At 39.2% G+C, this 15,156-nt stretch overlaps 1 protein-coding gene across 3 annotated transcripts in view; it reads left to right on the forward strand.

Moving 5' to 3' along the window:
• Positions 1-12,401, forward strand: part of LOC101159436 (semaphorin-4B) — a 54,000-nt gene extending 41,599 nt beyond the window's left edge. For 2 of the 3 annotated variants that reach the window (XM_020704066.2, XM_011476130.3), the window contains exons 3-15: positions 3,531-3,691; positions 3,831-3,893; positions 4,673-4,771; positions 5,248-5,359; positions 6,018-6,134; positions 6,376-6,533; positions 9,151-9,332; positions 9,518-9,668; positions 10,130-10,340; positions 10,423-10,538; positions 10,777-10,934; positions 11,049-11,140; positions 11,255-12,401. In XM_020704066.2, coding sequence (XP_020559725.1) covers positions 3,531-3,691; positions 3,831-3,893; positions 4,673-4,771; positions 5,248-5,359; positions 6,018-6,134; positions 6,376-6,533; positions 9,151-9,332; positions 9,518-9,668; positions 10,130-10,340; positions 10,423-10,538; positions 10,777-10,934; positions 11,049-11,140; positions 11,255-12,027 — 2,393 coding nt within the window. In that variant the 3' untranslated portion in view covers positions 12,028-12,401. The remainder of the gene's footprint in view (positions 1-3,530; positions 3,692-3,830; positions 3,894-4,672; positions 4,772-5,247; positions 5,360-6,017; positions 6,135-6,375; positions 6,534-9,150; positions 9,333-9,517; positions 9,669-10,129; positions 10,341-10,422; positions 10,539-10,776; positions 10,935-11,048; positions 11,141-11,254) is intronic. The other variant, XM_011476131.3, reaches the window with a different exon arrangement.
• The last annotated feature ends 2,755 nt before the right edge of the window (positions 12,402-15,156 follow it).

The raw sequence follows: 15,156 nt of genomic DNA on the forward strand, positions 1-15,156 counted from the left end.
AAAGCCCTGCAGTGATACCTGCCGACTTCTTATGGAGTAATTTGTGAAGTTCCCGCTGCAGTAAATGTCTTCTTTCACCAGCTTTTCTTACAGTTTGTAAGATGTTTCCTCAACAAGATAATTAAACACAAAACCAGCAAAAACTGTTCTTTTTACCTGTATAGACAAGTGTAATAATGTATTAGACATTTTGCAAATAAAAATTTTCTCAGGTATATAAAAATATACCTATTAATTTTTTTTATTCCTATGAGACACTAAAAAGATGGTAAGATGTGTAAAAGATGAACAAAAAAAAGTCTAAAGCTCCACAGAGAGGATCTTTGACTGACTCCTCCACCACCAGCACAAGGTCACAAGGCAAAAAAATGTTGGGGAAAAAAAAGAAAAACAGTGGAAGGGAACAAAATTGTCACTGCAAAAGGCTTCCTGAAAGGATGCTTTGTTGAACATGAGTCACTATCGAGGCTAAAAGTGGTCGTTTAAACAGTTAGTTTTAGATTTCGGTGATATGTCTGTTTTTTAGACAAGCAACCATCTTGTTGTGAACAGAAAAATATTTCATCATCAGCCTTAAAAAAGGACAGTTTGTCAATAAGAAACGCCCAAAGTAACCATGAAGAAAAGACTTTGATCTTAGAAAAGCAATTATGACATCTGTGAAGGGTTAAAGGGTCACTTCCATTATGGTTCAGGGGGAAAGTGTTCACAGGAAAAACAGTTGCCAGTTCCCCCTAAAGGTGTCCTTGCATGTTTAACCTGAAGTCAGACTGTGAAATGTTCAAAGAGACCCCCCCACCCACCCATCTCAGAGGATACAAGCCTCAGAAATGACAGTAGGATGATTATCAACAACTGCTTTGATGCTGCAAAGTGTTAGTTGCAGCACCAATGGATGGACAAAAATGACATCATCAGATTAGAAATCTCTAAAAAAAGGATTTGGATGATTTAAAAAAAATGTTTCATTGAGCTGGTCAAAACCCAAAACCTAGAAAAGTACATGTGATATACTAATAGCAGTTTACTTTCATTGTACAGGAATGGGGGGGAGATTATTTAGTCTTTGAAAGGTTTGCAAAAAGTAGGTAATGCTCTTGCTCAGTAGTGTTATTTTTAGATTTCTGGAGAAGAATAAAATGTGAAATCTTCCTGGAAAACAGACATGGGTTCAGTGAGGTGTTTACTTCCCAAAAGGCATCAATCTTCCTTTGCAAAGGTTGTCCAAGTCTGTGTGATCTTTCATTTGTCTAGTAGAGGAGTTTGTTATGGCTGAACAAAGACGTGCACTCCACTTGCCACACTCTTCACTGTTGAAAGCATGCAGCTTCTTTCCCAAACACATTTTATAGTCTTTGTTCATTAGTTTTTGGTAGCTAACTTCAAAACAATTGATTTCTTAATCACTGTGGTGTGGCATGTTGCGCTAATAATTTATTTTAGAAATATTAGTTTAACTTTTGACCCATTCTGAGCACAAAACTTATTTCATTTTGACACATGAAATAGCTTGAATCTTTAAAGAAAGGCTTTACAATCAAAAATGATGTAAACATCTAAAAGTTTTAAAAAATAAAAATAGCAGAAAAAAAAGTCAAATGGGTTAATAGAATCTGATGATATAATTTTCTTATTTTAGCTTCTACAAAGAGGTCTAGACAATCAAATCAAACATCAGCCAGCTTTCCTGTAAATGACATTGAAATCCCAGTTGAAAGCAGCTCTCTGTCTCCCCAGAAAGATGATTGTTTTTCTGAAATAATGACTGAAAAGCTCTGCAAACTCACTAAAACCCCCCTGAATCTCTTTAATGATACTCAGTTCAGGACCTTTTGGTTTCTCAGTGTTAGTCTGTGGTTTCTAACAATGACAGCAGTGATCTGACTGCAGAGAATAATTGTAAATAAATCCTGCTTTGAAAAACAAAAAGCTTTTGCTTTGGTTCCAGATTTGACTTCTTGTGTGTTTAGGAATCACAGGTGAATATTACTAAATGCTGTCTGGAGGGTGAGAGTGGGGGTAAGTGGTCCCAGTGGGGGCTTGTACACTACACTCAGCAGAGACCCTTGTGGTTTTATGGACAGCTTTAACTACAATATGGCTGGCTGTTGCCCTGGCAATGGACTGCTATTAGCATGTTGTTTTCCCAGAGGAGAGGAAGTGTCTCTGTCTCCTGCAGCACTGCAATGAAGTTATATTAGGTCACACTTACTGACGGGTCTGTGAGCTTATTATCACTAAAACTTAATGACTCTATCCGGACTGGATTAATTCCATGCATGAAGCTTCTGTACTTCTAAGTGTTGCCATCAGCACTTCTTCTTGTATATGAAAATGTTGAGTGCACACCACGTTCTGTATTGAGAAAGTCTGATCACATATTTGTAATTTCGGGAGCAAATTGTGAAAGGCTTTCTGCCTGTCAGCCTGTAATTTGGGTGATGATGACATGTTGGGCCTTTCAGCCTTATCTAGAATCTAAAAAGCACTTACTAATGTGTTTTTTCACTCGCAAACATCAAACACTTTATATACATTTATAACTTATGTGGCATTTTATCTGGACTAAATCCATCACCGTATCAAAAAATTATTTAAAAACAATTTTTTTTATTTTCTATTTAGTGTTTGCTCCTAAAAACATGTGCTAATTTTTTTTTCTACTGGACCACAGGCTAATTTAGTTCTCAATATTAGATTAACTGAGGAATGAAGTTTCTTTTTACAAACCGCAAATTGCATCCTAAACATTTTAGCTAATTTTTTTTTACTGTAGATGAAAACTGTGCAGCTGTTGTAAGTCCATGTGAGGAATAATTATTTCAGCATGTCTTGATTCAGCTGCAGCTCACTCCTTCAGTGAATTCAGTCCCTCAAATCAGAAATACTCGTACACAACATGAAATCACATCTAAGTCGTAACATTGCTGAAGATTTTTCTTTTTTCTTAGGGAAAATACCAGCAGCTCTTTGGTTTGTTGTTTTTTTTTTTTCCTCATTCCTCACATGTCAGTATCAGAGCTTTTCTTAAAGTTTCCATCAGCGGGCTTGTTCTGTTTGTTTTGGCATGCAGTCTTGTTGGAGTTGGGCTGGCACCGAAAGCCTCCAAACTGCTGCAAATCACAGATACGGCCTGCAAAACTGCTGAGGTGCTTAGAAGAGCTGATGGTTTAACCTTTGCTCCTCTCTTCTCAGTCACGAAATAAAAGACATTTACCTGTCAAAAACAAATGAGCTTTTCTACCTTTTGGTTAAAGGCTTATATGAAATTTGAAGCACTAGTGCACGTGTGAGTTTCTAAAAGCTGTAATTTTCTACTGAAGGTGTAGTTTTCCAGAAAGTAAAGTTTCTCTTTGTTTCTGCTCCTTAGTGGAAAACAGCCTTTTTTTTCAGGATTTCTCTTTTTGAGATTTTTCATGCATTTATTTGTATAAAAAGTGATTATAACTTATCTACCAGAAAACAATAGGATGACTTCTTTTCAAAAGAATTAAATTTTTTTTTTATATTTTCTGTCCCCTTTGGTGTAGATGCAAAGGAGAGGACAACTAAAAGCTTTTCTGCCAGTGGAGTCCTCAACTTCACATCCGTCCTCCTCAGTAGTGAAAACAACACGTTGTACATTGGCGCCCGAGAGATCCTCTTCGCCCTCAACCTCTCTGACATCTCTGCAACGAATCTACAAAAGAATGTAAGAGCAACGTAACGATGCCTTAAATCCGCTTTATAATGAAAATCTGCATAAAGCTGAGATGTCAGAATTGCAGTCAGAAATCCAAAGGAAATGTAATGGAGTTCAATGAATGTGTGACAGAGACTTTCTCTCTCAGCTTACGTGGAAAACTGCGGATCAAAAGCGAGATGAATGTAGTTTCAAAGGCAAAGACCTGAAGGTAAGTCCACTGTTTGCTTAAAACTTCACATCAAATTGTTTTGGCTTTTTCTGTAACTTTTTTCCTTGAAGACCCAATCCAACGAAAGTCGTGTTTTTGGTGTTTTTAAAATGTACTTTTGGCATTTTTATGATGACGGAAAGAAAATTAAATTTAAAAATTTGCACTAATGGGTATTTCTTCGTTAAAATCATTAAGAATCAGAAGCAGACAAAAGAATGCTGTTGGAAAAAGAGTATATTTGTGACATAAAAAATATGCTGGGTGGGCTACAAGCTCCACCCCATAATAGGGAGGAGAAGGGAGGAAAGGGTTTTTCTGTGTCAGTGGTCCTGCCCACAACTTAGAGGAAAATGTTTGAATGAACTCCTGCCGCTCTGCAAAAACTATATCCTAGAAAACGACACAGATCTTTTGATGTTGGCTGAAAACTGTATAATCATAATTAAAAGACCACTGGGAACTGCTTTAAATTAGATCAAAGGAGGTCTTTAATTTTGTAACAAATCTTTCTTTCCACCTTAGCTCAGAAATTACATTAACCACATGAACAAAAGTTAACTGTGAATACAAAAGACTAACAGATATAATCATTTTATTTTCTTAAAATTTGTTTCCAAAAATTTGCCTTTTTTTTTACGTTCATCCTGAATATTTTTTGAAAATTGCAACAACTGGAGTCGGGAAGTAAATCATACCGCAAGATATTTATCCGTGGGAACCCAGAAAACCTAATTTCCAGACTTTTTTGTTGATTTTTTTGATACTTTGTGTTTCAGACGGACTGTCTCAACTACATCAAGATTCTGCTCCATGTGAACAGCACTCACCTGTATACGTGTGGGACCTATGCCTTCAGCCCGATCTGTGCTTACATAGTAAGTCCCCTCCTATGCAAACATGCTTATCCTGTTTTGTGCAGATGGACAAAGATTATTCCAGAAAATGTAATAACCTTGAAGTTGGACTTGGCATGATGGATTCATTCAGCTCCACAGGAAGAGCATCTAAAATCTGACACACACTGCTTCCTTCCTCCCAACTCACTTAGCAGACAGTCCGAGGCTCTGTGAGGCAAGATATAACAGAAGTGCATTATTCAATCGCCTCCTGTCCCCAAGAGAGATAGATAAAAATATTTAATGCACAGAATAATATTACATAAAAATCGATCCGGTTTTTCAGCCGTTTTCTCCAAATCTTCTTAGGCCTTTTACAACAATCCATAACAAACAAACATAGATGAGCCAAGGCTGGCAGACTCCCTCTTTTCCTGTTTGAGATAAAAAGGACAGCAGTCAATGTCAGCTTCCGCTTTTCAACTTCACATGTTCTTTATGCGTGTTTCCTTCAGAGTACGGCCGACTTCTCCTTTGTCAAGACTGAAACCGGTGAGATTGTTTCAGAGGATGGACGTAGCCGCTGCCCATTCAACCCTGAATACAAGTCTACGGCAATCATGGCTGGTAAGTCTCACCCATCACGCAGTCATTCTGTTTGTCTAAACAGCCACACTTGTTCTAGTACCTGTTCTTAGCATGTTCTCACTAATCCTAATTTTGTAATGATTTTTTTTCTATGTTGCCAATTATTCAAGTTAGAAACTGACCAATCAGATAGCTCAATAAAAGTATGTGGTGCCCGCTGGCTCCATGTAGAGAGGTCAAAACATTTGACTGACAGATTCTCCCGAGCCCAATTTCAAGTGGTAGGGGTGTGGACTTCCAAGAAGCTCACTCCTGATTGGCAAGAGTGGTTGTCATATTTCTATGGATGACTTAGACCGACTCAGACCAATCACTACTTACTGACGTCGTCTGGCTCCAATATTGGAGGCAGATGATGTCAATAAGTAGTGATTGGCTCCAACGTGACGTCGTCTGGCTCCAATATGGCGACATACATTTCTCCAAAAATTGGCATGAATTGACTTCTTTTAGATGGAGCCAGAGGTAAGCCAAGGAGCCATGGTTTCATCACCAGCTCTTGGTAACAACCAAACATTGTGATTCTATTTTTAATGAACATAGGTGCACAGCTTCTAATTTCCCTTTTGCAGAAGGAGTTTTCCCCCACCTGCTGTGAAATTTAGGAATTTTGATGGTTTTCTTTACTGCATTGTAGATGGAGAGTTGTACGCCGGCACCGTCAGTAATTTCCAAGGAAATGAGCCCATCATTTACAAAAGTCTGAGCCAAGGAGCCTTTCTAAAAACAGAAAACTCTCTCAACTGGCTTCAAGGTACGGCAGCTTTGCAGCAAATTCAATGCTTGTTATGTTGTCTTTAAACAATACAAATTCTCAATGTGAATTAACAGTATATCTGACATAGCATGAAATATTTGTTCCAGATTTGGTGCAACGTAGCATCATGAGAGATTATGTACCGGGATACTGGAAGAGTCTGGCTGTCATCTCTGGACTCCGTGTGGAATATCTGCCTCTAAATCTTTATGTGACGGTGTTGCTGCTCTCCTTTCAGACCCAGCCTTTGTTGGCTCTGCCTACATACAGGAGAGCCTGCCTAAAGGCAACCTGGTGGGCGATGACGATAAGATTTACTTCTTCTTCAGCGAGGCAGGAAAGGAGTTTGATTTCTTTGACAACACCATTGTGTCACGCATTGCTCGTGTGTGCAAGGTGAGTGATGCCAAAGGGCAAGGATCATGCTAAAATACTTTTTTTCCTCCTCTTGAATTATTTCAAACCAGGAGGAGTTTGCCAGTGTCAAGTTTCTGCATATATTTATGTTTTTCTTTTAAATTCAGCCTACATCCTTCTTGGCAAGATTAACTGCGAAAGAAGGTATTAAGGATTAAATGTAAGACAAAAACAAAAGAAATGTCACGCCTGGCACAGCTTTAAATTGGTTAAATTAGACATAAAAGAGAGGATTTACTCGCTGTAAATGGCACTGTAAGCAGATTCTAGTTTGATTAATATCAATGTCTATTTTTGATCTTTTTTTCTCTAAATCATTTTGGCTTATCGCATTGGCGGCCTCCTCCTACTTTGTTGTGCACAATGCAGGTGTTTGGCACCCAGAGAGCATCCTAATCAAGACAATGTGCAATTTTCTGCCTGAAATAAACAGAACAAAGATGATCACAGTTGCAGGACTGCTCAGTTCTGCAGATAAAACATCATGTTTAAGGCATTTTGAGCAGGCTTTCAAACGAGGGATGCTTTTACAAGGGTTTAATGAAAGGGAAGCATTTGTTTCAATTATTTAGTGGTCAGTTTAAACTCAGAGTGGCATTAAATTATAGAACTAAGCTCTGCCGGAAGAAGAAGAGAATATGTATGTTGCTCATGATCATCCTGCCCACGCTGCAATAGTAAGTAATTGCTTTAGTGGTTTAGTTCTGGTCATTTGTTATCTCCTACTCAAACTAATTTGATTGTTTCCTCTGATTAAAACATTAATGAAGTTGATATAAAGTAGATGCAACTAAGCTTTTATTCTCATTATAGCCCACAGCAGTGCTGGACTGCAAGAGCCATATTGTTTTAGCATTTCATCTTTCTAGCGGCAAGTTTGAGCAAAAATTTCACACCACGAACTTAAACACTGACCAAAATTTGCATCCACAGTACCCAGTGAAAATGAATTCCAAATCTCTTAAGGGACTCGAAAAATATAATTGAACATTCAATACTCAAACCTCATGTGTCGGTGATGTCCAGAGGAAGTTTTGAAATTATTATGACATGGCCACAGGACCCACAGGTTGGTGGTCATTTTGTGGCAAAGTGTGAAATTTGGCGATTTTCACATTTTCAGGAAAAAAAATGTTGTTTGAGTGATATTCATGATATGTAAAACACGCCACCAATTTAAGTTTACAACCACAACCGAAGTTTTGTTGACCTTTGACCTTAAGAAGAAGCCACCATTTTGAATTTTCCCCCCAAAAACTCACTTTGTAATAGCTATAAATCTAAACTCCTCCTTCGGATTTTGATCTATCATCTCAACACGTCATTAACATTATCATTAACAAGCTACTTGGTACAAGATATTGTAATTACAAGTTGTAGATTTTAAACGGCGTTTGCGAGGCGAGCTTGCAAAAGTGACGTTTCCCTGTTTCTCGCACATTTATTACCTGAAATCTACCCACATTTAATACATGAATCGTTGGCTCAAGCTAAACGAAACACTCTGACATGTTAACATACTAGAAATGTGTGCATGGTCAAACAAAAAATGTCAGTTGCCAGGGAAATCCAAAGATTACTTTTGGCGATTCTTCTAAAAATTAATTAGACCTGTTCCTCATCCCCAGGTGAACAAAAAAAAATGGTTGCTACGGAGCAAAACCAAACAGAAAAGTTTCTATTTTGAAAAAGTCACACGCAGCTCTGACCAGGTGGAGCAAAGGGGGAGAGTGAGGGGTCTGAGGCAACTGCTCAGCCAGCATGGGCATGTAAAAAGGGGGTAATGGGAAGGCGACGGGGGGGGGATGCGCCTGCTGGCCATACAACGCTGCTTGCGGCTTTACTTTAATTTTTTAATTCTCCAATCAATCTATCTTAAAGAAATTGCTGAGAACAGCTGGTTTTTGTGGTGAAATACTCTGTGAGGTCATCCTGTGTTTACCCATAATTCCCCTTTTGAGACCTTAACTCTCCATGGAACAAAATCTGCTGAACACTTTTGAATAGATTGCACCCAATCGGTTTCACATGCGAAGGTCAAAGATTTAGTTTTTGTCTAATGTGCACCTGCCTTAGATCCGGTGTATGGCTAAATTAGGTCTGGTGTTGAGGAGGTTCCGTGCCACTCGTGGCCCTTTGAAGGCTCGTGCCAGAGGCGCTGAATCACAGCAGCAGCATCAGGGAGCAGGGACCGTTGGAGGCAATATTTCCTTTTCGTTTAGAAAGACTCCTGTAAGGGCTGGGTGTGTTTGATCTGTGTCGCTGTGATGATGCAGTTTACTGTTTTTATGACCCAGGTGTGTTTCGCCTCAGGGCACATCTATGAAGCAGACTAAACTGATTGTGCTAGTCATTGTTTTACCATAAAACGTTTTCAGTGCTCTCAACTAGAGTTGCACTGTTTTCCTGTTTCAGATTTTTTTTTCACCAATTTGTGTGTTTTTGTGGTTTTTTTTTACATTTACGGTATGTCATCATCTTTTCAAGATGCTATCAGTTTGCATGTAATATGTCAAACTCCAGTGTTCCTTGTTTTAAAGCGCCCTCTGCTGGACAGTTTCTAATAATACATGGATCCTCCAAAACTGTGTTGCAGGGTGACATCGGAGGTGAGAGAGTGTTGCAGAAGAAGTGGACCACATTCTTGAAGGCTCAGCTCCTGTGCTCCCTTCCTGATGATGGCTTCCCCTTCAACATAATCCAAGATATGTTTGTGCTCACGTCCACCCCTGAGGACTGGAAGAACACTGTGTTTTATGGAGTATTTACGTCTCAGTGGTTAGTCCTAGCATTTCTAACAACAGTTGTGCATATAGTTTTTCAAATTATATGCATATTTGTGTATGAATTGTTCAAAAAGTTGGTTTTAACTCTGTGCTATATAATGATTTGCTCATTCTCAAATCACAAATTTTACAATTAAAGGAAGCTCTGACCAGTTTGTGAACCATCTTGTTTTGCAGGTACAAAGGGGCATCTGGAAGTTCTGCAGTGTGTTCCTTCACAATGGACCAGGTAGAAGCAGCTTTCAATGGGCGTTATCGGGAGGTCAACAGAGAGACTCAGCAGTGGTACACCTACAACCACCCAGTCCCGGAGCCTAGGCCAGGGGCGGTAAGTGTGCGATTGCTGCCCTCTGCAGACAAATCTAGGCATATGTTAAAGATCAAATCAGAATCAGAATCATTTATTGTCATTACAACAGCAAATTGCAACAAAATTAGAGCAGAATAAGACTAGGAGGTATAAAGAAACAGAAGACATCAGTGTTCAAAAGAATGATTGCAAAGATCCAATTTAGAAATAAAGGAGTTTTAGTAAAAATATACAAATATATGAGGAAAGAGAAAAAAAGCATGATGGTGTCCAGATGATGAGTGTTTAAATTAGCTTTGTGTCACCAGAAGGGGGTGAGAGGATGTGTTATGCTGCAGAAAAATGTACTCTCCAAAAAGAATTGCTTTTAGTTCAACCAAAGAATAAAAAACAATAAAGAGTAATTTCTTATTAGAAATTCTTATTATTGTCCAGTGCAGGTACATAGATGATTAAAATGGATTTGGTGTGTTCCACAGTGTATCACAAATGAATCCAGAGAGCAAGGGATCTCCTCCTCACTGCATGTCCCAGATAAAGTCCTGAATTTTGTCAAAGACCACTTCCTAATGGACAGCATGATCCGCAGCCAGCCTCTTCTGCTGAAACGTAACGTGCGCTACACACAGATTGCTGTCCACCAAGTCCAAGTGTCTGAAAAGGTGCACCACGTCCTCTTCATCGGGACAGGTTTGACTTTGATCACCTGCAACATTTAATCAGACCTCTTAGGAAGTCAGTGTTGTTTCAAACTGAACTCTGTCCCTTCTAGATGATGGCAGGCTTCATAAAGCCATTAATGTGAAAAACAAAATGCACATCATCGAGGAGATGGTGCTCTTTCGAGATTCTCAACCAGTGCAAAACATTGAGCTGGACGCAATCAAGGTAAAGTACTTCAGTTATAGTTTTCTCTCACTTAAACCTATAAGCTCTATAAAGGGAGTTATAGGCAGTGTCCACAATTAATTAAGATTTTGAGTCTAATGAATAAACCCTAAATTTATTGAATGACTTCAAGCAATTTCTCTCTAAAAGGAATCTGTTGAGAACTGGAGCTTAAACACTTCTTAGCTCTGCAATGTGTTCAGATGAACTGACCCATCTTTGCGCCTCCTCTCCACAGGGCCGTCTTTATGTCTCCTCTCTCTCTGAACTGGTGGAGGTCCCGGTGGCTAACTGCACTAATTATCAGAGCTGTGGGGAGTGCGTCCTCTCCAGGGATCCTTACTGCACCTGGAATGGGAGGCAGTGCACAGATATCAGACGAGCTCCGGCAAGCAAGTATGAACCCCCCTCCCTGCCCGGAAACTCATTTACAAAAAGCTTAGCAGCTATTAGACAGCTGAAAATTGTGTTTTAGAAGCAGTCTTAGTGGTTTAAATGTCTGTGTTTCAGCAGGATTCTGCAGGATATCGAGGAAGCAGACACGTCAGCGATTTGCAACAAGACAGTTCCGAGCCCACGAGCTGCTAAACCTTCGCCTACACGTATGAGCACTTCTCTCCTCAAGACTGTCAACTCTTGGTGTCAACTTTTATTATTCTAAACTCTTCACGGCATGAGATCATGACTCCACCTGTCACTGCTTTGGCTTCCCACAGGTACCTCGGTGTGCCAGGTGATCATTATCCCAGCAAACACATTCAAAGTGCTGCCTTGCAAGCTGCGCTCTAATTTGGCTGAGAGGAAGTGGGAGTTCAGCGACAGAGCGGGTCACTTCCATTACCCCAGCCCTGAGGGGGGGCTGGTGGTGGTGGCTCAAGCTGACAAGCAGGAAACGTACCAATGCTGGTCAGTGGAAGAAGGTTTCAGGCAGCTGCTGGCAAATTACTGTGTGAAGGGCGAAGCCAGGCAGGAAAGCACCACTCTGACGGGTCGCTCCCGGGTTCCAGCCACCTTAGAGCGGGAAGACATCAACCTGCCGGGAGAGAGCCCCTCACAGCAGATCAACTCCAAGACCTACTGGAATGAGCTGATTGTGGTTTGTGCCCTCCTGGTGTTTTCCCTGCTGGTCTTCTTCCTGTTTGTGGTGTACAGGAACCTTGACCACATGAAGTCCATGCTCAAAAAAGGGGAGTGCCCCAGCATGCAGCAGAAGAAGCCCAAAATAGTGGTGAAAACAGCGGAGAACCTGCCGCTCAACGGCAGCACAGTCCCGCCCTCTGCTTCAGATCACAAAGGATACCAGACTCTAAACGACAACTACATCTGCAGCACTCCCCCCCACGAGTGCTCGTCGCCTGACAACAATAAGAGCTTAACAGAACCCGAGAAGAGGCCACTGAACTTGAGAGAGAGTCACGTGGAGATTTCTGCCGCATGCCCACGCCCACGAGTCAGACTCGGCTCTGAGATTAAAGACTCGATAGTGTGAGGCTGGCTTGGTTTTAAAGAACTCGAAATAAGGAGTGCACTTGTTTGGAAGGACAAACCCATAAAAGGAGGAACAGAAGCACTCGACATTTCATCACACAGATTTTGCACTTTGACTTCTTTTGTCCGATTCCTGTGGTCCAATGTGCTTGTTGTTTTACTTTTTTCCCCTCTATCCCCCGAATTTAAGTGCATTTTGAAGCACACCGAAGAAGCTCCAGTTTGCCTTTGGACTTCTGTCACACACAGTTCACAGGAATGTAACCTGCATAGAGACGGTGTGGGTACCGGATGTTCTCGGGTTGCCGGATGTTCTCGGGGTCCTTCGGGGTCCTTCGACCAATGATGACGTCACACTATTTGATTGGCTGTAAGTTGCCACGACCAATGAGTTAACGTCGCTAAGTTTTTTTTAAAAACTTTATTGACAATTGCGGTATCATACATTAACAATGACATTAACGTTAACAACGAACAATAACGATGTAATCAATATTGCCTCGAAGATCAGTCACCATTGCCAAATATAACATATTGACATAGAAAATAAAGAATAGAGGGGAAAAAAAGAAACAATGAACATAACACACAAATAAATAAAAACATAAGTAAAATAAAATAAAGGAACATAGAAAAAATCTAAGTAGTTAGGGGTACTCGTGAAGTTTGTATTTCTGAACAAAACTAAGCAATTTCAAGCCATTCTTCTTTTTCATATCATGAAGTGATTGAAAGCAAAAACAGAGCTCTTTATTAAATGTTATAAAAGTGGTTTGGTCTTCAAAACTTGACCTCACCAAGATGGCGGTGCTCACTTCCCATGAGGAACCACGTGATGTCTCCTCTAGTGATATAACTCATTTGAAGGACCCTGAAGGACCCCGAGAACATCCGGCAACCCGAGAACATCCGGTACCTACAACGGCGTCACGATTTAGAGACTGAATTTAGGAGCACTGCCATTCATTTCCGTCCATGTAATATAGAAGTTCTGCTCCAAAAGGGAGACTTTTATTCCACGTGTTGCCACTAACACTCACATGGAGTCTAATGTTTTTTTATTATTATTATTATTTCTGCTACATGGGGGGAGTTCACTCTTGGCTAAAGCTATGCACTATGTAATGTAGCAAGGAAACCCAAGAAAAATGTCAAAAAGTCCCAAACATTCAAGAACCACACTATTTCCTAGATATTGTCTGTGCTTTCATGCAGGTCTGCCAATATGAATGTGCAAAAACAATACAGAGTTAAACAGTTTCAAAATATGTAGGGTTTTGAATTTAGACCTTTTTTTTGTTTATTTTTTTAACTAGCAAGCAGTGGATCTCAATCAATCTATTCCAGAAACTCCCATCTGTGTCACCCAAAAATAAGACAAATCAATACATTTTTAAATGTTTGCCTTGTTACACCGTTAAGACACCGTTTTTTGTTTTTCTAAATGTGGTAAAAAGAAAAAAGCTCATTCCAGATAGTCATGAGAAAGTCGGTCTATGCAAGCACATAATGTGAAGTGAGGTCAACGTCAAGAAAAAAGCCTCACCTGTAGACTGAATAAGCACAAAAATAATAGCACTGTCTAGAAAAATGGCATATTTATTATTCCAGCTGCAGGTATGGGACAGTTTTTTTTTTGCCAGTTTTAAAGTTTTATAGAACTGAAACCACGAGAGACTGAGACAACTCAAGGTAGATAAAGAAAAGTCTTGTCTATGATATAAATATGTGGTGAACGACTTTTATCAGCATTAAAACACCTTAAAAAGATTTATTTTTTTAGTTTTGGCCCAAAGTTTAAGCTACAAATAGTAATTATTCACAATCAACTCATTGGTGTTGTACCTAAGGAAATGTTTTCTTAAAAATAACAAGTTATAGTAAAAAAAAAAAAGAAATCTTACATCTCTATAAAATAAATCAATGTATGGGCTAACCTTTCATCATAATAAATCTGGTGAGTGTAGTTAATAAAAATAAGCTTCTTGTTGCTTTAAGAGTTTAAAGGCCAAAGCAATAACTTTCATCCTCCACCAATTAACATAAACTGTACCTTTAGTTTCCTTAAAAATAAATTGTAAAAAATTACAATAAAACAATGACCCGCCAAATTTTCAAAAACACGTTTTTTACACAACAGAATATTACAGAAACCTATAGGTTTAGTATTGTGACAAAATTGGGATTTTCCTAAAACATAAACGTCAAAGTGAACTTTATTGTCAATCTCTATAAGGTTTTCACATACATAGAAATTGAAATTCACAAACAAAAGACACAAATTGGTGCAGAACATGAGGGATTTGCGCATTATTTTACAAGCCTTAGTGAGGGGCAGGGTTTTTGTTTTGACCACAGATCTGGCAACAGATGACGCCTTTCTGAAAAGTAGAATCAGGTGATGTGCCTACTGAGATCGTAAACCAGGTTGTCCTGCAAAATCAGATGCAACTCTACGTGTGTGCCAGTTCTGACCATGCTTGAAAACCAATGAAAACAGTGATTCCATGCAACCAAGTACTGTCAGTGTTCAGGATGCCTTCAGCAGGTATTTATTGTTTTAATTTCAGTATTGGATTGCTTCACAATCAGGGACTAAATTGTATTCCTTAAACTGGAGACCACAAATAAACCACTTAAAAAAAAAACATGCATAACTATGACATGACATTTTCTGTAAATGACACGGCAAAAACCGAGTTTAAAGACTCATCAGATGTAATCTTGCAGTTTAAAATATTGATCTATGACTGTTATCAATAACCTACACAAACGGCAGCTTTTGGTGAAGTGGCTATCGTCACAATAATCTTCAGTTTGCAAAACTAATGAAGTTAAGTGGTGTGTTAGTCAAATACGTGCAGGTACTTTGAATAAAATAACTATCTACGCCACGGTGAAAGTATTGTCTTTTGCTCTCTCTTGATGAACCACTACAGACAGGCCTTTATTAGTGACCATACCAAGATGCTCTGGGGAGTTGACACTTATTGTACAGCAAGTGAGCTAGTTTTATGTAAATTTGTTTGTAAATTCAGCTGCCAATGTAAAAAGATATTGTAAATTGTATTTTTTGTACCATACATCACTGTTTTTCTTTTGTATTGTATATACATATATAAATATATAA

This window comes from Oryzias latipes, chromosome 6 (genome assembly GCF_002234675.1).
Source record: "Oryzias latipes chromosome 6, ASM223467v1".
Taxonomy (NCBI): domain Eukaryota; kingdom Metazoa; phylum Chordata; class Actinopteri; order Beloniformes; family Adrianichthyidae; genus Oryzias; species Oryzias latipes.